The sequence below is a fragment of the Psittacula echo genome, assembly GCF_963264785.1.
Source record: "Psittacula echo genome assembly, chromosome: 5".
Lineage (NCBI taxonomy): Eukaryota > Metazoa > Chordata > Aves > Psittaciformes > Psittacidae > Psittacula > Psittacula echo.
In genome coordinates, this window is record NC_137739.1 from 43,387,122 (window position 1) to 43,412,140 (window position 25,019).

At 37.0% G+C, this 25,019-nt stretch overlaps 1 protein-coding gene across 1 annotated transcript in view; it reads right to left on the reverse strand.

Annotated features, from left to right (window-relative positions):
* RYR3 (ryanodine receptor 3) overlaps positions 1 to 25,019 on the reverse strand; it is a gene marked incomplete at its 5' end in the record, with an annotated part of 224,891 nt that overhangs the window by 149,187 nt on the left and 50,685 nt on the right. Inside the window, 8 exons of the mRNA XM_080618062.1 lie at positions 4,456 to 4,612; positions 5,446 to 5,520; positions 7,602 to 7,695; positions 11,098 to 11,197; positions 11,675 to 11,787; positions 14,490 to 14,568; positions 15,392 to 15,466; positions 22,070 to 22,177. Of these exons, the coding sequence (XP_080474188.1) occupies positions 4,456 to 4,612; positions 5,446 to 5,520; positions 7,602 to 7,695; positions 11,098 to 11,197; positions 11,675 to 11,787; positions 14,490 to 14,568; positions 15,392 to 15,466; positions 22,070 to 22,177 (801 nt within the window). The remainder of the gene's footprint in view (positions 1 to 4,455; positions 4,613 to 5,445; positions 5,521 to 7,601; positions 7,696 to 11,097; positions 11,198 to 11,674; positions 11,788 to 14,489; positions 14,569 to 15,391; positions 15,467 to 22,069; positions 22,178 to 25,019) is intronic.

Genomic DNA, 25,019 nt, shown 5'->3' on the forward strand with positions numbered 1-25,019 from the left:
TAGCTTCTACATTTATTTTAATTTTAACTTTTTTTTTTCCCCATGTATTTTATTTTTTCATTTATCCATTTTTAAGAGGAATTAGATTCTTTAAAATCTCTTTCAAAGACATTGCTCAGTGCTCCAGTACAATTTTGAAGCCCAACCTATTACTTAATCCCATTCTTCATCATGAACAACCAGCGGATTTTAAGTCTCCAGCACAAAAGCAAGTTGTCGCTTTTTGGGGTTTTTTTAGTAAAATAGTTTTCCTTTCCAAATTGAATTCAGGAATAAGAATAGAATTATGCAGCAATTTCTGTAATAGCAAATTATGGATTCATGCATATATGTGTGATTAAGGCAACAATTCTGAGTAATTAGATTATAAATTTTTTCTATGATTTCAAATGCTGATGGAATTAAGTGTTGGCAGTTGCTCATTTGTTGCTAAGTAAACAAAATGTGATAGACATTGAGGCAGTTTAAATTTTTATATGTGTAACGGGTTTTCTTACTTCATTTCAGTTTACTGAATGTTCAACATCTGTGGAGTAAAGAGGAGTTCTATTTTAACTATGCAAATCTACTTTCATTTATACGGAATGTAGCTGTCACATTTCAACAGTTGAAACAGATAGCATCATAATGCCAAGATGAAGTAGAATGAAATTACAAAACATTCCTTGGGGATACCATTACAATATCAAGACTACTGGGAAATCATGTCACATCATTTTTACATGGACTGCACTATCACATACAGATAGGGATGAACTCTTTCAATACATATTTACGGTGACGCCGTTAAATGAAATGCAATAAAATAGCATAAATTCATTAACTGACAGCAACTAATTCGTTGGGTTTGCATAGCAGCCTGAAGATTAAAACATTTTTCTGAATTATTACATCTGCATCAAGAAGGAAAATCTCAATGAAAGAAATCAACAAGTGATGCGAATTAAGTTACTTTTAAAAAAATTGAGCCACACTGACCCTTTTGGACAACACTAAGCAAAGAAAAACCAAGATATTTTAATTTCAGAAACAAAATTTTAGAATTATTTTGGGAGCCTGGAGGCTGTCTTCCCTTTAAGCAATACAGCATAAATTCTTCTTCATGATGTTCTGCTCCCTGTACTCTGTCCAGTTTGTCCAGGATTTCAGCCAAGTCATTTGATAGCAGTGTGTAAAGACAGGGTGTATTTTCAAACAGCTGAGAAGTATAATCAGCAAAAGATTATCAGTAGAGAAGGGAAAAAAAAAATCTCTTATCTGGATATTTGTATATATTTTAGCAGCAAAATATCCAAACACTTTCTCCTTCAAAACTCTCTCTTCTCAACCTATTCTCAGTTTAACTCCCTCAGGCCATGAAAGAATCAAGTTGAAGAAAATTAATCAGTTCAAAGAAAACAAGCCACGTCATGGGTCTGGAAGATGGCACAGGAAAAATAACTAATAAAAAAAAACCCAAAAAAGCCCCCCCCCAAAAAAAAAAAAAACAACAAAAAACCAAAACACTAGAAGAAGGAATGAACAGAAGAACTGTAAAAACTGTAAATTTCCCAAGCTGTAAAAACTTGCAAATTTCCCAAAGTAATATACTAGAAGACAAGCAAAATTTGGAAGATGAGAGAGTCATAGATTCCTATGTGATAGAAGGAAAGTAAGGAACAGCAGTGTGGACAGGACAAATAAACCCAACTTTATAACAATTTTTTAACAGTCCTCTTGTGAAAACTCTTGAAATCTCAAGTGTTTTTTACATACCCCTAAGAAGGGTAAGACAACCCAACTGCTGAACTCTTATTAAATCTAACCTACCTGAGCTAACTAAAATTGTATCTTTTGGTGTTGCACACTGGTATTGCATTAAAAGTACTGCCATAGCTACCCCAATTTAACAATAGAAAAAAGATAAAAGTTCTACAAATATACGAGCAGAGGACTAATACGTTGAATTTACCTATCCTGCTAGTGGGTTTACTAAACTTTGTGTATTTTGTTGTATACACTTCTACAACCCAGTAGGCAAGGAAGAAAAAAAAGATGATTGATTTGACTTTCTCAATTCTCCTTCCATATAAAATAAGTAGTTAAAATGCAGTGCTTACTGGGAAATGATAATTGTAAAATATAAATTTACAAATAAATACTTGAACTGCTAGAGATGATTGTAAGTAAAGGATTCTGTAATATCTATAATTTTAAACTTTATGATTACTACTCAACTATTACGACATCCTAATGTCATGTTGAGCCCCTAAGATAGCTACATGCTGGCAGTAATATTAAAATATCAAATCCTTCTGCATGAGTCATCTGTGACTTTTCAATGTGTCAGAATGTTACTTACTCAGACTACACCAATAACTTCTTCATTGTCAATTGTATATACCATCATGAAAATAAAATATGAAATCTCAAATATTAATTCTAGGCTATAACAATTTAAAAACAAACAAGTATTTTTAAATATGCTCTTGTTTTTCACTGTATTTAATCTCCAAGAAATTTATAAGCAGAATAAATGTTCTGCAGAGTATACTGAGCCAAGTACTGTGCTGGAATGAGAATATCCCATTTGAAAGCAGGATTCCATCTCTGTAGGGAAACTGCTGCCTCTATGGTCACAAGGCATTATGGAACCACTGCCTTAAAATATAAAGGTTGACATTTTAAAACTTTGTGGAAAGTAAGATCCATATTAAACCCAACAAAAGGCATAATTTGGGGGGTTCATTAGCATACTCTTTCACTTTTTTAAAAGCTCCCTTCTACTCTTATTTGTGTAAGGATATATTAAGTAAAGCTCTAATCTGAATTCATAATTTAAAATATCTGTTTCAATTTCCAGTATTACCCAGCAAAAAGAAAGAAAAAAGAAAAACCCAAACCCAAAAAACAACAGTGAAAGTAAATGCAATATGAATGTAATCACAGGTTTTGAAATGCAAGGAACACACCAACTGCTGAACTGGTATGTAACAATGCTGAGAATTAATGTATTTTTTTTTTTTTCAACAAAAGGGTCTCTGTAACAACTACTTGAAAAATCATGCTTTAAGTCATGTGTTACAGGCTCCTGAATACTCGAGATAACTCTGCCTACTGGCACATATAATATCTTTCCTTTTCTTTTTTTTCTTCACAAAAACCCTTTTACTGGCTTCCAAACTGGAGAGAATACCTGAACGGAGAAATGTTTCATTTCCTTTTGGATACTCCACAGCAATGTATATTCACAGCAATCTGGTCTCAACCTCTGAGGTTCTTTTGTTTCCCAAACCCCACCCTTCTTTCTTCAGGAAGAGTTATCACTGCTTGTTCACCTCAACTTTGGAAACACTAATGTTTCTACCCATGGGCCTGTGCAGCTCTCACCTGCCCAGACAATAAACAACTATTCTTATTCTTGGCACAGGAAAAAGCAAGTTTATAAAAAGCAAGTTTATATAGAGATAAAAATACTCTTTCCTATAGAGGATAGCACAAATCCTAGGATGAAGAGGTGTTGAACTTGCATTTCATATAAAAATGTGTATCAACAACTATTTTATGTACAAACACAGTAGAAGAGATGAATGCATTACACAGTCATTACTGATTTCTGCATAATTAATTGCTAGTGAGTGCACCTTAGGCATTTTGATGATTTAGACTCTGAATACTAGATCTTACCTACCATATACCTAACTTCAAAGATTCCTTTTCACTGCTCTTCAGGGGTCATAGAGCATTCAGAATTATACGGAACATTTAACTTCTCATACTTGATAAAAATCTCTACTGTAGCAGCTATGGCAACTATTTAGAAGTAACATTATGAAATTATGTAAAAAATTTGCATCATCTTTGGTGTAAAAACCTTTCACTTTTTGGAAGAAAGTTATTAAGTTTGCCTACCTCCATAATCATTCTTCATTCTCTCTCACTTGCAGTTTTTCTCAGCTGGAAATGATGAAAAAGCTAGTAGCATGCAATTAGCAGCTCACTAACAAGTACAGTTTAAAAACATATGGTTTAGAAATCACTGAATAAATTTTCCTTGCAATTCACCCATCAACACACTGCACAAAGAACAGCTAAGGCAGATTTTTGTCCAGCTGAACTGAATTCAGTTGAATTCAATTATAACAGGTAGAGCTGGAATGAATAACATTCTAATGACATTGCAACTAAAATGGTTCCGTAGTGATTAAAGCATTCATATTAAACCACTGTATCTTGCATTGTATTAGTACTCAATCTTGGTTTTTTAACCTGTTAACTGTTTAGTCTACTCCCTTTTTTCCCTAAAGGAAATCTCTATTACTCTTGACTCAGTTTGTTTACCTTTGTATTTAAATGCATAATCCCTGTCAATTACTTCAATTTAGAAATTAAAATAATTTAGAAAGTCATTGAACCAACACAGATCTAGTATTTGAGTCCTCCACATTTAATACGAATTTGCATTGATGTATTTACCTTTGATATTCTAAAACAAAAGGCAGTAGATGTTGTATCCGACTTTTCTCTGTCTAACATTGCAAGTCCTTCATCTTCACTCAGAGCCAAGTACTTTCCTGTCGTAATATGTCGAAGGCGGAAAGGCTGTCCCCACCTGACGTTACTTCCACTCCAGCTAAATGTGTGAGACATCAAAACATAATTGATGAAATAAGCAAAACTAGTATTTCTATTTTGGGCCCAAAAGGAGATCCAGAAAATAGAATGTGTTATATACATTCCCCTTTTTTGCTTTTGATTTCAATATCTGCAGTGTAACAGATGCAAAACTGTTAATACATTTTCAAAAGGCACCCTGGGAAGGACTATAGCTTTAATATTGTTGTTTTGATACCCTGTCTCTGCTTTAGTAGGGTGTTACCTACGGTATCCATACAAAAATCCTACATGTTTCTGAAAAATACTGAAGTGTAAATTAACTACCATATTTCAGTTATTTTATTTGATTGTTTAAATAAACCAATTAAACCTAAGTGAGAACATTCCAAAGAACTATCCTACCTTACTGTGTATATTGAAATTTCACTTTCAACAAGTTAACAGATAACTGATCATCCAAGAGGGAGACACACATCTAAAAAAACCCCACAAAAAACAACAAACACCTACGTGGAATATTACTGTTTTGATTTCCACCCATGCTTCTGAAATTCCAAGTGAAAACTAGGAAAGTATTTTACTTTTGGACAAAAGTAATGTCTCAGGCAAACGAATCTCATAGGCAGCACTGCTTTTAATATGGGACACGGACAAAAAGAAGTCTTAAAATACTGACATTCCCCATATGACTATATCATGATAGATTATTTTTTATTATTTACCATGAACATATTACATATATAACAGGACAAGCATATTACTCATGTCCTGCCTTAAGGGTCTGTAACAATCAAATTGCTGTTAACATAGCAAGAGTTGGTAACAAAAAAGTTCAAAAAATATCAGTACCTTATTCGCAGAGGTTCTACTCTCCACAAAGACCTTGCTCGAACGCAAGCTCCTCCGGTTTCATAAAGTACTTTCCTACTGAAAAGATTCAGAAGATCATCCTCTTGTGTTTATTTGTGCTACATGTATTTACAACTCAATCCTCTTTAAACTGTGTAGAACTCCTCCCCGGCTCAAAACTAATAATTAATTTCCATTCTATTTGACTTCCTTCATTTCTCCTTGGCCCAAATCAACCATTCCTTCAGTGAAGGAATACCATAAATAGATCTCTGTTCACCTTTTATACTTCTTAAATTCCTGTGCTACCTAAATTCTCTAACCCTTTTCTATGTGCAACACTGTATTAGCATTAGTGACCTGCTTTTACAGTAATGAAACTGCAAGAATTGCTGCTTATTAACAATGGCATCCATGTAACATTTGTTTTCATCTTCTTGATTCTATCAATACACCCCTCTTTTTCTGAGTTTTTGCCAAGCCTGTCTTTTTGATATTCGGTTAGTCCACCCTTTGTATTTTCACTTGACCTATAATAAAAGACCATAAGATTCTTGACAGAGAATACTCTCTGTGTGAGTCGTTAAGGACTGTTCTCTACAGAACCGTTCAGAAAATTAAATGTCTTTTCTATGAAAAGAGAAATTATCACTGTTGTCTTACTTAGCTTATTTAATAGCCCTAACAGAATGCATAGGACTGATTAAACAAAGCAATAGAAATAAACACAACCATTTTCTACAGCTCTTTGTCCTGCTCCTTCTGCTACGTTGTTTTTTCATGTATTCATCTTGTTTTGTATAATGCAAGTGTGACTCCTACAACTACGAAACAGTACAAAGTTGGTCTTATGTCTATTACGCAGCTCACAAATCCAAAAGATAGGATAACTCCAAATCATTAATCTTAGCACACTGTATCACTATCAGTGGTACAAATGAATATTTAAAAATGTTGAATTCACATTTTCTTATTTTAGGAATATAAATACATAGATTTCATTCAGAAAAGTAAACATTTTTAATGTTACCCTTTTATGTATATAGTTTTAAAAACATAGAGCAGAGCTTAAGGCAGTAACACTAAATATATATCAAAAAGAACATACAGGCAATAGGACCATACAATTATTTTTGGCTTTAACTGTAGCTGACTTCTAGATAAGTAACAGCAGTAACAAAGTACAGCATTTCTGAACTTATTGAAAAGGATCAATACCTATTTTAACCTTATTAAGACTGATTGTTTATAATAGTCTTGAATATGACATTTATTCAACACAAGGTATCTAGATCTTAATACTTTCACTAGTACTTTTATACTTGCTGTTCACATTTTCACACTCAGCACAAACTTTTTATCTTTTTTCTATACACATCTGAAAAGAACAGCAATAGAAAAAAAATCACCAGTGAAGTTCTCTGACATTCAGTTTGGATTTTATTTTGCTTTGGAGCCTTTTTTGCTCTACAGAAATGTAAAAATGGAAAATTTAGAGATGAAAACTTTACTTCCCATAACTGAATGTTACTTGTGCTATGATATTACCTAAAGCATCACTTTTTTACCACAACTGGTACAGTTGAATATGATCTTACTTGTTGAATATGATTTTTAATGCTGGGGGTTTTGTGTATCAAAATTATTACCTTGCAGTGCTTTTGATTATCAGCAAAATGAAAATTTAAATTCAAATGATAAATCAACATAAAATATAATGACTGTAGACCTAAGTTTAATACAAAAGTGATTTAGTCTAGCTAATTTAATTATCTTCACATATTAAAAAAATTTGAAAGACCAAGAACTTGCAAAAAGGTGCAAAATATATAAAATATTATTTAGGCTTTTTTTTATTTATTTAATTGCCATCTTCCCTGCTAATGCTTGCTTACAGCAGTGCACATTAAAGACAAATAACATAACAGGCTGAAATCTCACTGGAAATCAACTACTTGAATTTCAGCAATAAAAGAAATCATGAATAATTTTCTTCTTAGTAGGTCTCAACTTCTTGTAACAATGTCACTGCCTAATTATAGACAGCTGTTAGAAGACTGTTTAAGGTATCTAATCTCAAATTCAACTGACAATCAACAATCTACTTTTTTGAGAGAAGGAAATGTATAATAATGCATCACTGCACAACTACTTACTTGTGCTGTGAATCATTCTGATCTGTAGATGGAATAGTCAAACACTCATCATGGCCATGGAAAAGACGTACTACATGCCCACCAAGAAGATATCCTGTAGAAGCAGCACATTTACTCGTTAGCTTTGACACTGACAATGCAAAAATAACACCCTCAAAAAAATTTAAAAAAACTCAAAAGACTGAGGTGAAATCTGTACTGTGAATTTTCACTCATAACTGAAATTAAACAAGAACAACAAACTTAATGCTTTAGGTAAAAGTTAAGTCAAATGTATGCTGCAGTTTCCTCACCCTTAATACAATTTAAATGTTCTTAATACAAAATAATATGGTGAGTTCATCGGTTTGTTCTGACATTCATAATTTGTGTCAAAATTATACTGCACAGCAGCAGCAGCAGGAGACAGAGGACAAAAAAACACTTAGCAGTTCTGAAGATTAAGTTTAATGGAAGCAAACTTTCCAATCCACTTAACACAAAGACTACAGGTCAAAACCAGGCACTTAGCATCAGAGAAAAAAGGAAAAGAAAAGAAAAAAATGGTGTAGGAGGAGAACAATTCATCAGCCCCTCGGTCCAAACTGTTCAGACCTTGTTAAGTGAAATTGATGTCTTTTAAAAGAACAAACACACCTAAAGGAGGAAGGGTAGAAGGAAACCTTCATACTGTATGGCTGATTCAATATAAATTAGTAAATTAGGAAAACAGTAACTGGCAATTATCCTTTTGGCGAGTAATACAAAGGTCAAAGCAATGAAAGAATGTGAAAAAAAAAAAAACCACAAAAGCATTTCTGATCTTACTGTTCCATCACAGGTACTTGACACATCACAAAAAGTATGTTGTCCAATTTCCAGTCCAATTTTAGACAAAAAATCCCACTTTCTCAGTCTGTCCATTCAACCTGAGATAGGCTACTAAGTCTTGTGACATATGGTATTACTTTCAGAAAAAACTGACACAGAAAACCTAATTCTCTGCTTACCCTACTCTATCCTTTCTTTTTTTTTAATTATTATTATGCAATTTTGAATTGTTTCTGATTCTGAGCTACACAGTACAGCAAAGGACCACTATGATGATTAAGAGACTCGGGCATCTCACATATGAGGAAAGGCTGAGAGAACTGGGACTGTTTGACCTGTAAAGAGAAGAGAGCCAGTCTCTTCAGTGGTGCCCAGTGACAGGCCCAGAGGTCACAGATCCAAACTGAAACACAGGAGGGTCTGTCTGAACATCAGGAATCACTTTATCAAGGGTACTTGGCACTGGCACAGGTTGCCCAGAGAGGTTGTGGAGTCTCCCTCCTTAGAGGTGTTCAAAAGCTACCTGGACATAGCCCTGGACAATTTGCTCTCAGTGGCCCTGCTTGAGCAGTTCCTTTCCAACCTCAACCACTCTGTGATTTTGTAATCACTTACGAAATTTAGCTGCCAAATCCCTCTCGTTACAGAAATCTAAACATATACCACTGATCTTCCATAATCTCCATTTAGCTCATTATGCTTGTCATCTGTTACAAATTTTTAATTTCACTATCAGATTATTTACTATAGATTTTACTATACTATATTTTCTATTTGCTTGATTTTTATTTTTTTTTTTTGCCTGTGAAACCTGAGAACAGAGGGACGTTTCCAGAGTTAACCTCTGCTCTATTTATGATGCATGCTGGCAGGGGACCAGATAGCCATTTATAAATATACAGCTCCAGCATAATACACTTCTTGCAGAAGCAATCAGAAAGTATAACAAGGAAAATCCATATCTCATATGCTTTTAAAATGAAAACCTACAAACGCTTTGAGTCAATTTTTTTATGGGTCAGTGAACAGACATACTGTGCGATGCCGATTTAAACCACCTGGGGTTAAAAGGACCCAACCAAAGCTCACATAAGCCTAGTGACTGTTACACTATACAAAATCTACATTTTTTGGCTTTAGTTATTGTGCAGCTCCTACTCCCCAAAATTAAACTGAAGACAATAAAGTCATCTGTTGCTGAGTAGGGTTTGTGTGACAAAGTTTTGATTGGAGGGGGGAGGGAGGGAAAGGAGGGGGCTACTGGTGTGGCTTCTATGAGAAGCTGCTAGAAGTTTCCCTGATGTCTAACAGAGCCAATGCTGGCCGGCTCCAAGCCAGAACCACCACTGGCCAAGATGTCCAACAGAGCCAATGCTGTCCGGCTCCAAGCCAGAACCGCCACTGGCCAAGATTGAGCCCATCAGCGATGGTGGAAGCACTTCTAGGATAACATATACAAGAACGGGAAATAATCTGCTGTAGAACAGCAGCCAGAGAGAGGAATGACAATATTTGAGAGCAAGAGCTCTGCAGACATCAAGGTAGTGAAGGAGAGGAGAAGGTTCTTCAGGTGCTGGAGCAGAGATTCCCTTGCAACCTGAGGCGCAGACCATGGTGAGACAGGCAGTGCCCCTGCAGCCATGGAGGTCCACAGTGGAACAGATCTCCACCTGCAATACATGGAGGACCCCATACCAAAGCAGGTGGATGCCCAAATAAGGCTATGATTCTGTGGGAAGCCCGCTCTGGAGCAGGCTCCTGGCAGGACCTGTGGCCCCACGGAGAATGGAGCCTCCACTGGAGCAGGTTTGCTCCAGGACTTGTGACCCCACAGGGGACCCACGCTGGAGCAGCCTGCTCCTGAAGGACTGCACCCCGTGGGAGACACCCATGCTGAAGCAACGGAAGAGTGTGAGGAGTTCTCCCCCTCAGGAGAAAGGAGCAGCAAAGACAATGTGTCATGAACATAACTCCCATTCCCCTGAGGCACTGTCAAGGAGGAGATAGAGAATGCATGTGTAAAGTTAAGCCCTGGAAGAAGGGAGGGCTGGGGGGAAGGTATTTTAAGACTTGGTTTTATTTCTTATTATCCTAGTTGGATATGACTAGTAATAAATTAAGCTAATTTCGTCAAGTCTGTTTTACCCATGATGGTAACTGGTGCATGTTCTCCCTATCCTTACCTCAACACACGAGCCTTTTGCCTTTTGTTACATTTTGTCTCCCCTGACCAGCTGAAGAGGAAAGTGACAGAATGGCTTTGGTGGATACCTGGTCCAACCAGGGTCACACCACTACAGCTGCACTCTCCATCCTAATTTCTCATGCAGCTTTTTATCCTTTCCTATTCTAAAGTTGCAGCACTTATTTGGCTTTTCTACAGTTAACTTGGCTGATGTAGCTGTATTTCTTCATTTTCTCTTTCATTATTCTCCTATGCTTATTTTCTTTATTTGCATTAAGCTCTCTGGTTTGATATTTTAAGGGTGTTTTAGTTTTAAGGGTTTTTTTTGTTGTGGTTTCTTTTTTTTTGTTGGTTGGTTAGGTTTTGTTTGGGGTTTTTTTTTGTTTGGTGGGGGTCTTTTGGTTTTTTGTTTTTTTTTTTTTTTTTAATTACGACTCTTTATGAAAAGCAATACAAAGTAATCTAAAGTAAATAAATTTCTAAATAAGCAAAATGACAAACCTTCTGTAATATTGCTTCCTGAGCACGTAGGATGTACATTCCATAGCGTCTGCATAAAGGAGGCATCCACCTGAATACTTCCATTTGATATGGAGAGATGCTGAAATAAGGCAACAGTAACAAGAAACAGTGAAATTTATTCACTTAAAAATATTTAGTATATTGATTTCTCAACAAAATATAAATATATAAACAAGTAAATATACTAATATTCTGTAAAAAGAGTAGTGACTTGCTCTTAAAATTAACTCTTCTAAATCTAACCAGCAGACTCCAGCTGCATCTTAAAAATCTTCCACAGTTACAAAAGGAAAAACTTCTCAAAATAGAAAATGCTGAAGTACACCTTGGGGTAAAGGCATGGAAATAGTCTTGTTTTGGGGAAGGGGGAAATCTTTCCATGAGTAAAAATAAAAAAGAAATAATAATAAAAAAAATAGCTCATTACAACTAGGCATTATTTCCCACATGAGAAAAAAAAAAAATCATTCATAAGAATCCCAACCATTTTCCCCAGCTCCTCACAGCACTTTGTATTTTCCCACCATGTGTCCACTTGCTAAACAAACAAACCTACCAGGTATCTTTCCGAGGACACACTGACCAAGATAAGATCATCACCTATTCGAACTTTTTCTCCTTCTGACCTTTGTTTAGAAGCAGGGTGTATTGTCCACCAGCATGCCTCACCTAAAGGACAGAGATACTTACTGAATGTATACAAAACAGACAACTCTCAGGAAACTTAAGGCTATCTTTATACAACATTGAAATACTGCAGTAAAGAATTGTGTTTTATAAGACATTCACCTTCTAATACCACCTCATTCCTCTTTTCAGTCCATTTCAATTTTTTTTTCTTTCCTTGAAACTTTCTGTAAACCACTCTTTGCCATCACTGAAGCTAATATTTCTCTTTACATGTTTTTTTTAAAGCAACTAACCACTTACAAAACATTGCTCAGAACTGCCCTCACTTTCAGGCTCTCACTGCCAGTAAATTGCTGACAGTTACCTCAGTCTTAATTATCACCTTTTATCTCTTCTTTTGCTTAATGTTTGTATTTAATTCACCATCTTCCATATCATTTCCACTCTAAGCTACATTTAAGCTGTAGAATACAGAATTTTGAAACAAATACTCGTACCTTTACAGTATTACAATACTACAAATATCAGTTTTGGGAGCAGTTCCATTAGCACTACAGACCATATAACTACAGGATAGATAAACCTAAGGATGATAACCACAAAACATTTCCTACACATTAACTGTAATATTCCAGATTACTTTGCACACACACACATGCACACACCAAGTCTGGGAAGATTATCTAATTCATTTCACAATTTCACACCCTTCAGGGTTTAGTTAAGACCCTGAAGAAACGTTAAATACAGCCTTCCCACTGGGCAATGCAGTGGGAGAAAATGAAACAAGGTAAAATTGGTAGCATAAGACAAAAATCTGTTTGATCAACTAAAAAATTTCATGTAATACCTTCTTAAAATTTGAAGGTTATGAAACTATAAAGAATACAATAAATAAATTTTACATCCCTTAAGTATGAAGTGCTAAGTCTTTAAAAGAAAGTAGTTTTAAATATCTACTGGCTTTTCACTCAACACCTGTTAGGTGAAGAATACTTCCTTCAGCTGAAATTGATTCAATAGGACACTTTCATGGTGGGGGAAGTAGGGCAAGGGGAAGTGACTGTATGGTGTTCAGTTTACAAGCATGCAGTAGTTACCAAAATCCTCTGTACAGAACCAGAATTAAGTATTCCTTTCATGTGTTGCTTTTCATATTTTACCTATGTGTACAAGGGTTTTTTTGTATATGTGCAGTTAAGCAAATACCAATATGAGGCAACTACAGATATTCATTACAAAACCTCTGGACGCACGCACAATAACTGAAAAAAATCCTATAAAGACAAATTTAACTGAACTTGTTCTCAGAGAAATAGAACACATACATTCCTTTTAGCAACATGCCTAAAGAAAATGGTCTCCATCTAAGGCAAAAACTAAAGACATAATCAAGTAACAAGCTGCTAAGATCTGTCTGAGACATATATAATATTCCATGGCTACAAATAACTGAAAGACAAATTTCACCCATTCATAACAAGTCACATAGATAGTCAAAGCCACCTGAAAAGTTTCAGAAATCATGGTCCACAAACATTTTGACACTTATATTAGCAATATCCCTTCATCATCCATTGGTCTATTTTGATTTTAATTTCTTTTCAAAATAATGAATTGCAATTGAAAGCACAAGTTTATATTAATACAACTGGCATTTCTTTATTGGAAGTCTGTATACAGCGCGATCTCTATACAGGTACTTAGATTTTCCCTTCAAGGTACATGTCTAGGCCTGGGTACTACAGGGTAACTTGTCACTTTCTGATGAGCACTCATTGCTTTCAGTAAACATTAACACTATGTATATACAGCAGCATGTAAACCTATTTGTGCTCTTTGTGGCCAGGTTGCTTTTAAATTCATGAGATCCCAGTGGCATCTCATAATTTATATGGGATTTCATGGAAGCACAATCATTTTTTACTATATTTCTGTCAGCAGCATTATTACTGGCAGTGCTCCTGGAAATCTACTAATTAGATTTTAAAACTTTCTCAGCATTTCTTGTTCGTAAGGTATCTCTGCCACTCTGACTCATTATTATTTTGTTCCATTTTATGCTTTTATTTTTCTTCAGCTTTTTTAGCAATGCATTGAGTACATTTTTTCTGGTTTCCTGCATTTTAAGTTGCATACTTCTTTTGCTGTATGGTTACATATATATGCTAAATGCACCTATATATGGCTTTTCTGTACTCTAATTATATAGAAAGTGCTGAACCACACAATCAGAAAACAAACACATTGAATTTATTCAATTGCATTTTTTTACATTGATCATTACCACCAGTATCATTGCAGTTGTGGTAACTCAAAGGCACTCTCATATTCTTACACGAAGTCAGTAGAATTATAGAATCATAGAACAGTTAGGGTTGGAAAAGACCTTAAGACCATCAAGTTCCAACCCCCCTGCCATGGGCAGGGACACCTCACACTAAACCATGTCACCCAAGGCTCTGTCCAAGCCGGCCTTGAACACCGACAGGGATGAAGCATTCACAACTTTCTTGGGCAACCCATTCCAGTGCCTCACCACCCTAACAGTAAAGAATTTCTTCCTTATATTCAATCTAAACTCCCCCTGTTAAATTATCAAAAGTCATCAGTATTGACAGTCATCACTTTCTCTAATGAACACAAACGACATTCATAAGCTTACAGTGTCATCAATCTCAACACCTCTTCTAAAACTAGAAACATGTGACACATTTTCCATCAAAAATAACTTGCCATACCTGCTGCATTTTCTCGTAGTCCCACATCAAATGCAAGTTTATCTGTCTGGGATCTTGATGTTGTTAAACACGTCAAATACTACAAAACAGTAAAATTATTGAAAACAAAAACCCAACAGTATCCACTGACGCACATGCCAAATCAATACATTCACATGGAGTCACATGGCTCTATCTTACAATCAGCCTGTGCTCAATTTTTTAAAATTAATTAAGCATGATGCTTAATGTATATAAGCTCTTCCTTACTTTAAAACATCAAAAGACTTTTCCTCTTCAGCAGTATTTCTCTGCGCAGTTTAGCTTCTACTTTCCAAAGTTTCACATAGTTCAGCAGAGAGGAACAGGCAAACATTACAGAATTACTGTAATATGTTTTCTTCATGAAAACTTCACTTAGGTATAATTACATGGGCCGTAGTAAGTCAAAGGTCCACAACAGTAAAAAATTTCCAGTTGTACAATGTAGTGAAACAAAATTTATATAAAGTAGCATGAAGATAGCGTGTTTGTGGGCATAGTCTCTGGGAACTATGGGATGTGAAAAGAAACAACTTACAAAAATATGATGGAAAAAATAACACAACACAATGAATTCATTTGTGATAGCAGCAATTCGCTAATGGAATTATCACTAAAATGGATTCTTTAATGACACAGTAATAATCCTTGGCTAAAGGAGCTTTTCATCTACATTTCTGAGTGAAATGGATTTAAGAATCTGAATTTAAAATATAAGGGCCACTTCCATTGTGCTGAGACATGATAACCTATTTTCTTATCTAGTGCAGAAGAGAACCTAGAAACAACTTTCTTCCAAATTTATGTATTTTTGACTTAGATAAAAATATGTTTATTTGAATTTCATGTTACTCATTCTCTGCAAGTGCTCATTCACTTACCATTTCACTAAACGAATGTCGAAGTAGTATAGCATGGCCATACAGCAGGGTTCTGTGACCACCCCCTTGAGCTGCCTACAGAAATGACAGAGAATGTCAGAACACTGCACTGTGTGGACTATGATCACAATTATGTAATAACACAAGGAACTACTATAGTTCAAGTAATAACTGCAAATAACCAAGCAAATTATGAAATGGATATGCTGGGCAAAAATTATGAAGTAGCTACAGCATTAGCCAAATATCTGCCAAGGGAACAAATGCTGTATTTGGTCGAAGACTCTTATTGTGACCTAATTTTTATTATAAGTAAAACCACAGCACTTAAAAAAAAAAGAAAAGAAATGTTTCAAATAAAGATACTACTTACCTTTCTTATAAACTTCTCAGAGGCATTAAAAAAAAAAAAGTAGCCAAATAAATACACATACATACACAAAGTGAAATCTGAAAGAGGAAAAATGCACCCATTGCCCAGAATAGTTTAAGCACGTATGAAGGATATTTTCTTGCTAGGATTAAAGTTATCTTAAGCATTTGCCAGATTAATTATAGCAACTCCATCCATAATTTCAACCAAGCACAGTTATTACTTTCAAATATGGAAACTTATTACTAGATAAGCAAGAGGCAAAACTAGATTTTCCATATGTTTCCTTTAGAGAATTCGACACCGTCTTTTCAGCTCCTTTTGGTGACCAGAAGAAAATAAATTCCAAGTAAAGAATCTTAACAAAAATATTACCTATAGAACAACAGACAACAAGCTTTACACCTTTTCAAGTCTGCCTCTCTCAGCTTTTTTCTGCATCTACTATCTTGTTTCCTAGTTAGTTATAAAATAACAAGCCCATTCAAACTTAAATGAACAATATGACCAAGAAATTAAATCCTTGATTTATTGTGGTACTTTCCACTGAAACGAAGATTTTTCTTTTCTTATTTTTCTTTTTTTGCCCCCCAGATTATACATGAAGCACTTTTTAGTAATGTGATTTCCAAATTTTGCAGATTTATGGATATCATGGTTAATGTTGATACTAATTATACTATGTTAGGCAACCAAATTTTTTTCTCTCAGTCCTGATCATAACATTTGCACCTTGTATGTCTTGAGTAAGAAGAGAAGGTCTAACATCAGAATCCCAATAATAAGTCAGAAATCACTGACTTAAGAATGTCTAACTTCCCATGTTATAGCTTGAAACTCTTTTCACACAGAGCTTTCTATTCATTTAAAAGGGCATTTTCTTTATGGTCTTACTGTTTCAGGTATATTTAGACAATTCTTGAATATGAAAGCTGATTCCCCAAAATATAACTTTAGAATAAGGATAGTTTCTCTAGTGTGTTATATATTGCTAAAGGAGATTGCCTTTAAGGTCAGTTCTTTTCCTTGGATTTATGTGAAAGGGACCAAAACAATTAAAGGGCAGTTCAAGGCACTCGGATAATGGTTATACATGTGTAGGCAAATGATTTTGCAACCTATGAACAATACATCAGTTAAACTACCAATTAGGTCAATAGGTTTATATGCTACATACAACTTGTGTTCTACACAAGCACAATTTAGAAGACATCAAGCTGAAGAAGCTACCACATTCTGTAACTCAACATATAGAATGCTTAATCATAATCAAAAGATTAAAAATGAAATGCTATTTGTCAAAACAGAGAATAAAAGTCTAAAAGCAGTTCAGCAGAGGTCTTTTATTACACCTACAATAGAATAAATATCCTATTTTTCTAGGAAATAGCAAACACATTAACAAATAGGGATTTGGGACCTGGTTATGCTGGAACTTCATGTCATGTACAGTAAATTTTATTGAGAAAATTTCTCAGAATTATATGGATACTATGTATACTCTCTTTCACAGTATGATCCATATAATCAAGTAAAATTTTGCAGTACACCCAGAAGAAAACTAAAAAACCTCTAAATCTAGAGAACAATTTTGGACCTGCATAGACAATGCATTAGATTATTGGAAAAAATTGGAGGCAAATATAAGAGTTATTGTTGGTTATTCAGATAGCATACTTTCAGATATCATCATAAAAGGCTGATTAGAAACAATAACTAAAGAATTCCAAAAGCTCCTCCAAAATATGTCACCCATTAAAAAATTGTTTAATAACATATCCTGCAGGAACTTACCCCTGCTTGGCGAAGAAAACCAGAAAAACATTATGTAACAGTGTATATAATACTTCCTTCATAAATTGCAACATTTTTTTAATCAACAAAGAAAACCTTAACAGCAAAATCAACTGTAATTACAAACAGGTTGTCAGAAGAAAATTACATGTATTCAATACCTAACAAATATAGGCATACTGAGAGCAAGCAATAAAGCACCTTATGCTATTTTTTCTACTGAAAGCTTTTAAGTGAATCACTGGTATTTTTAAGGCTGACTCATAAAAATAAAAAAAAAAAAAATAAACAAGCAAAAAACTCCCCACAAAACAATAACAAACTAACAAACCCCAACAACAACAAAAACCCCAAATATAATAAGCTACATTCTTCCTCCAGAAAAATCTGAAACAGAAGAACTCTTCCAAACTAAGTTTAACATGAAAAGCAATCCAATGGAATGACAGACCGGTAGAACCAATGCCTGACTACCCTTTTGGTGAAGAAGTATTTCCAACAATCAGACCTAAACTTCCCCTGGCACAGCTTGAGGCTATTGCTTCTTGTCCTATCACTTGTTACTTGGGAGAAGAGACCAGCCACATCCCCACTCCATCTTCCTTTCAGGTAGTTGTAGAAAGCTATAATGTCCCCACTGGGCTTTCTCTTCTCCAGACGTTCCTCAGAAGACTTGTGCTTTAAGCCCTTCACCAGCTCTGTTGCCTTCTCTGGACCCACTCCAGCAACACAGTATCTCTCTTGTAATGAGGGGCCCAGAACTGAACATAGTATTTGAGTATTTCTGATAGAGGGTGGGATGCTGTTGGCCACCTTAACTGCCTGCGCACAAGCTGGCTCATGTTCAGCTGGCCGTCAATCAGCCTCCCCAGTGTCCTTTTCCATTGAGCAGCTTTCCAGCCACTCTTCCCCAAGCCTGTGGCATTGCATGGGGTTGTTGTGGCCCAACGCATGACCTGGCACTTTGCCTTGTTGAACCTCATACAGTTGACCTCAGTTCATCGATTCAGTCTGTCCAGATCCCTCTGCAGAGCCTTCTTACCCTCAAGCAGATCAGCACTCCCATCCAATTTGGTGTTGTCTGCAAATTTATTGAGGTTGCACTCAATCTTCTCATTCAGACCGTAAACAAATATATTAATCAAGACTGGCCCCAATACTGAGCCCTGAGGGACACCACTAGTGACCAGTCACAACTAGATGTGACACCATTTACCACCACTCTTTGGTCTCTACCATGCAGCCAGTTTTTATCCCAGTGAAGAATCCATCTCTGCAGGCCACAAGCAGCCAGTTTCTCCAGGACAACACTGTGGGAGACAGTGTAAAATGCTTTACTAAGGTCCAAATAGACAATGTCTACAGTTTTTCCCTCATCAACTAGTCAGGTCACCTTGTCATAGCAGATGAGGTCAGTGTAGGAATCTGCAATAATTCTCTGTACTTCAGCAGTTCAGCAGTAGCAGTAATTTTTCTCCTTCTTAGTAGCTGGTGCAGTGCTGTGGTTTTGACTTTCAGCCTGGGAACAACACTGATAACACAGATGTTTTTGGTTGTTGCTAAGCAATGTTTACTCTGACCAAGGACTTTGTGAGTCTCATGCTCTGCCAGGAAGGAGGGGAAGCTGAGGGGAAGCAGAGACAGGACACCTGACCCAAACTAGCCAAAGAGGTATTCCATACCACAGCATGTCATGCCCAGTATATAAACTGGGGAAAGTTACCTGGAAGGGCTAGATCGCTTCTTGGGTTGGGCTGGGTATCGGTCAGCAGGTGGTGAGTGGTTGTATTCTCTTCCCTTGTTATTTCTCTTACGATTATTATTATTGGTGGTAGCAGCAGTGGTTTTGTGTTATACCTTAGTTACTGGACTGTTCTTATCTCAACCCATGGGAGTTACATTCTTTCAATTCTCCTTCCCATCCCCCCAGAAGCAGGGGAAGAAGAAGAGGGGGAGTGAGTGAGCGGCTGCATGGTTCCGAGTTGCCGGCTGGGCATAATCCACAGCATTCTCTCAACAAGAAAGATGATTTCTCATTAGAAATTACTTTATTCCACCAAGTTTACTATGCAAACAGTGTTCATGATCTATACAATACCTTAGGGAGTTTTAAGACACTGTAACTTATCCTAAACTACTCTTCAGACTAGTGGCCACTATACATAGATTACATGCAAAATTCGTCTCATTATTTTAGCCTGCAGAACTGCACTTAACTTAGAGAATTAAACAAGCATAAACCAGACAGGAACAATGCTCCCCCTATGAGTGCATACACACACTTCTATATGAATATGGTTTACATATCTTGCTGTTACATGCCTTGAATATGTATCTCTCTCCTAACTGAACTGATATGATTTCCATGCATTAAGTACAACAGAAACAAGCTTGCAAAGAAAAAAGAATATTCTTTAATAGAATGAAAGGTAGGTACTGCAGTATTATTACTTAGCATTATAAAATTGTGAAAGCATAAAACTAAAATTTCACTCTGTCAATAATTTTAAATTACAACCTGTTCTTTTTTTTTAATTCAGATAAAAACAAATCCTAACTTTGAGCCATTAAGTATTTACTGATGTGCATGAAGTCATGAGGAGTTTTAGTTTAGAAGTTCTTTCACTCCATAGTAAGAAACTCTATTGTTCCATTTGGCTGCTTGCAGCAATTCATTAGTTTTTTTTAAAAGGAGTAATTTCCATCATTAGTGCTTTACTTTTGGGGATGATATAAAGCTTCGGCAACTTGCTTTCCAATGAAAATTTTAAAAGTTAAGAGATATATTTGACCATCCTAACATTTATCTTTTTGAAAAACAAAAACATTTTTAAAAAATATTTGTTTCCTTTGTTATTATCTAAAGCATATAACAAGCAATCACAGAAATATATAATCATAGAATGGCTAGGGTTGGAGAAGACCTTAAGATCATCTAGTTCCAATCCCCCAGCCATGGGCAGGGCCGCCTCCCACTAGACCGGGTTGCTCAAGGCCCTGTTCAGCCTTGACTTGAACACTGCTGGGAATGAAGCATTCATAGCCAGTCATAGCTAGAGTTACACTTGGATTTCCTGCGAAAAACAAGACTCACTATTGTGTAGCAAATGTTTAGGCAGTGCTTTAATGTTTCTTATTTGCAAATAGATAAAATTTTTGAGTGTTTTAAAGTGGTGAATTGCTCTGCAACAATGAAAGACTGTAGGCCAATTGGCAATTTATAATTCAAGAGAAAAAAATTATCAAAAATTGATACTATAGACATCTTTTTCTTTAGAAAAATAACGCATTTTGAATGTATCACTTCTGCATAGACGGATATGACATTCAAAAAATTAGCCTCAAGTAAACAAAACACCCTTCTTATTCTCCCTTCTAAGATATTTACTAAAATTCCCCTCCTCCCACACATTATTTTCTAGGGTTGTACTACAAAAAGGAAGAAAACACTGAAACAGAATGCACAGTGTATTAATCCCACAGAGAAATCAAACTTCAGCTAAAGAGAAAATATGAATTTTCTCGTTCTACATAAAATAAAAATGAAAACTGATAGACTATCCAGTGCTGCAGACTATATGCATCATAATTAGTTGTCATTTAATTTCATAAGAAAAGTAAAGCCATAGAGTTTTATCACATTTGGTTTAGAAGAGTGCAAAAATTCAATTCAGTTCAGCTGAAATTGGAGAGTTCGGGTCAAAGCAAGCAAATTGACTTAAGTTTTCCACCCAGGCTTTTGGACTATGCTGGAAAATCAGCTCAAGCCCAGCATCATGGAAAATAATAGCAAGCTGATCTGATCAGGCAGCAGAAATTTAACCGGTATGGTAAACATTGATTCACTCAGGTTGCACACAGCAAAGTCAATTCTTAAGTCAAGTTCAAGAGACCTACATGTGACTACAAGTAATTTAAATTTAAGTGAGAGTGTAATGCAAAGGATTTTTGTTCACACAAGTTTTGTGGTTTTCATGGTGCCAGAAAGCAAATATGGAATCTGTCATAGCAAATAAACATTGTAAAGTCTTATTAGGGATTTGCTAATAATACTTCACCACATTAATTAAGAAGTGGTGGTACTTTTTTTATTTCAGATTTTACTAATAAATAGCACTGTAATACAACAATGCTTTTATGGCAATTATTTATGTTTCAGACAAAAACCATCCCATATAGTCTCCTCAGGTTCATAAAAGCCAAACTCAGTCAAGGATTCTCTTGCTCCTTTCTCAGTATTTAGGTCTGAACTGACAGTAATAAATGATCTCTGAAGATGATGTTTCTGGCTTTTGTAAATATTTCAAAAGACTAATTGCACTTGCCCCTCAATGCTAGAGAGAAATCGATATGATTACAGTAGTTTAGCAATAGTGCCCCAGAAAAACAAGAAAAATTAAGAATCTGCTATGACATGAGGCCTCTCTCATGGAAAACCCCGGCAATAAGAAAGAAATGAGAACAACAATCCATATTAGAAATGTAATATTCTTTGATGTCAATTTACTTACCCCATCACTAGCATTATCCCCTGTGTTGGCCAGCATTTCTTGAAGGGCTCTGACAGATAGGGACTGTTCAAGAACAAAATTACAGATGCAAAGGTCCGGAGGAACATACTGTGAAAACAAAAAGTTTAAAAAAAGATCAGCAAAGCAGGATGAAAAGTGTGCTTGAACATACCTGTATTTAATTTTAAAAAACATACTAAATGTTCACTCCTCTGCTACTGAGATACATGCTAATTCCTTTATCAAAATAATATAAATCCATTCTTCATAACTTGTTAGTGCAATTTTTCCTAGAGTTGTATTTCTCACAGTAAACCAAAATATCTTCAGATCCAAAAGCACGCATTACTGCTTACCTGTCTTCTAGAATCACACCATGAACATTGTATTTGTTCTCCAATGTCATTGACAAAACAGAAGAGAAGGTATATGCTTGCCAGACTGGTCAAGATTGCTTTAAACTAGATGTGTTGAAAGAGGAGGGCATCATTCCATCCCAACACACCCAGTCAGTTGCCAGCACCCATAATAAATGCTTGGAGCAATGTAGAGATATTCCAGCCACACCAGCCAATGAGCCGGCTTCATTTGGAGCTCAGCTCAGATGACTCTATACAAATGCCTGTAGCAACAAACAAGTGGAATTAGAGATGTGTGCATGTCTACGGGGGTATGATATAATAGGAATCACAGAAACATGGTGGGATGGCTCCTACGACTGGAGTGTTGGAATGGAAGGTTACAGGCTGTTTAGAAAAGACAGGCCTCGCAGGCAGGGAGGGGGAGTTGCTAGTTATGTTAGGATAGGCTGGAGAGTATGGAACTCTGTCTGGGGACAGGTGAGCAGTTGACAGAGAGTTTGTGGGTCAGGGTTAAAGGGAGAACAACACTGGGAGACATTATTGTGGGGATCTGTTACAAACCGCCTGATCAAGAGGAATCTGAGGATGAAGCACTCTATAGACAGATAGGAAAAGCCTCACAGGCCCTTGTTCTCATGGGGGACTTCAACCACCCTGATGTCTGTTGGAGCGACGGTACGGCCCAGGACAAGCAATCCAGGAGGTTCCTCAATTGTGTGGAAGACAGCTTTCTTCTGCAAGTAATAGAGGAGCCGACAAGGAGAGGTGCCATGCTTGACCTCGTGCTCACCAACAGGGAAGGGCTTGTTGGAAATGTGACGCTCCAGGGCAGCCGTGGTTGCAGCGATTTTGCATGGCTAAATACTGAACTGCTGTGTATGCTCAAGTGGAAGAGGAGAGTTTACAGGTCATGGAAGGAGGGGCTGGCCACTTGGGAGGAATATAAGGCTGCTGCTAGAGGATGTAGGATGGCAGCTAGGATGGCTAAGGCCTCCTTAGAATTAAATCTGGCGAAAGCGGTCACAGACAGCAGAAAGAGCTTTTTCAAATACATGGCAGATAAAGCTAACACCAGAGGTAATGTAGGCCCACTGATGAAGGGGATGGGTGCCCTGGTGACAGAAGATACAGAGATGGCAGAGTTACTGAATGCCTTCTTTGTCTCAGTCTACTCTGCCGGAGGCAGTCCTGAAGAGCCCTGTACTCCTGAGACCTCAGATGAAGTCAGGTCACTGGAGCAGTTTGCTTTAGTTGATGAGGAATGGGTTAGAGACCAGTTGAGCAATCTGGACATCCATAAATCCATGGGTCCAGATGGCATGCACCCGCGGGTGCTGAGGGAACTGGCGGAAGTCATTGCTAGACTACTCTCCATCATCTTTACCAAGTCTTGGGAAATGGGAGAGGTGCCTGAGGACTGGAGGAAAGCAAATGTCACTCCAGTCTTCAAAAAGGGCAAGAAGGAGGACCCGGGTAACTATAGACCGGTCAGCCTCACCTCCATCCCTGGGAAAGTGATGGAACACCTTATCCTTGATGCCATCTTAAGGCATGTCAAGGATAAGAGGGTTATGAGGGGCAGTCAACATGGCTTTACCAAGGGGAAGTCATGCTTGACCAACCTCATAGCCTTTTATGAGGAAATAACACGGTGGATGGATGATGGCAGAGCGGTGGATGTGGTCTACCTTGACTTCAGCAAAGCATTTGACACAGTCTCCCACAGCATCCTCATAGCTAAATTGAGGAAGTGTGGCCTGGATGATCAGGTAGTGAGGTGGACCGCGAACCATCTTAAAAACCTAAACGTACACAAGTCCATGAGACCTGACGAAATCCATCTGCAGGTCCTGAAGGAGCTGGCGGATGAAGTTGCTATGCCACTGGCCATCATATTTGAAAAATCATGGCAGTCAGGTGAAGTTCCCGATGACTGGAAAAAGGGAAATATAACCCCCATTGGTTGGTGACAGCCAGCATGGCTTCACTAAGGGGAAATCCTGCCTGACCAATTTGGTGGCCTTCTATGATGGGGCTACGAAACTGATGGACAGGGGCAGAGCAGTTGACATCATCTACCTGGACTTGTGCAAAGCATTCGACACTGTCCCACATGACATCTTTGTCTCTAAATTGGAGAGACATCAATTTGATGGGTGGACCACTTGTTGGATAAAGAACTGGCTGGATGGCTGCACGCAAAGAGTTCTGCTCAATGGCTTGATGTCCGGCTGGAGACCGGTAACGAGTGGTGTCCCTCAGGGACGGGTGTTGGGACTGGTCTTGTTCAACACCTTTGTCGGTGACATGGACAGTGGGATTGAGTGCGCCCTCAGCAAGTTTGCTGATGACACCAAGCTGTGTGGTTCGGTTGATACGCTGGAGGGAAGGGATGCCATCCAGAGGGACCTCGACATGCTTGTGAGGTGGGCTGATGCCAACCTTATGAAGTTTAACCATGCCAAGTGCAAGGTCCTACACCTGAGTCGGAGCAATCCCAGGCACAGCTACAGGTTGGGCAAAGAAGAGATTCAAAGGAGCCCTGTGGAGAAGGACTTGGGGGTGTTGGTCGATGAGAAAATGAACAT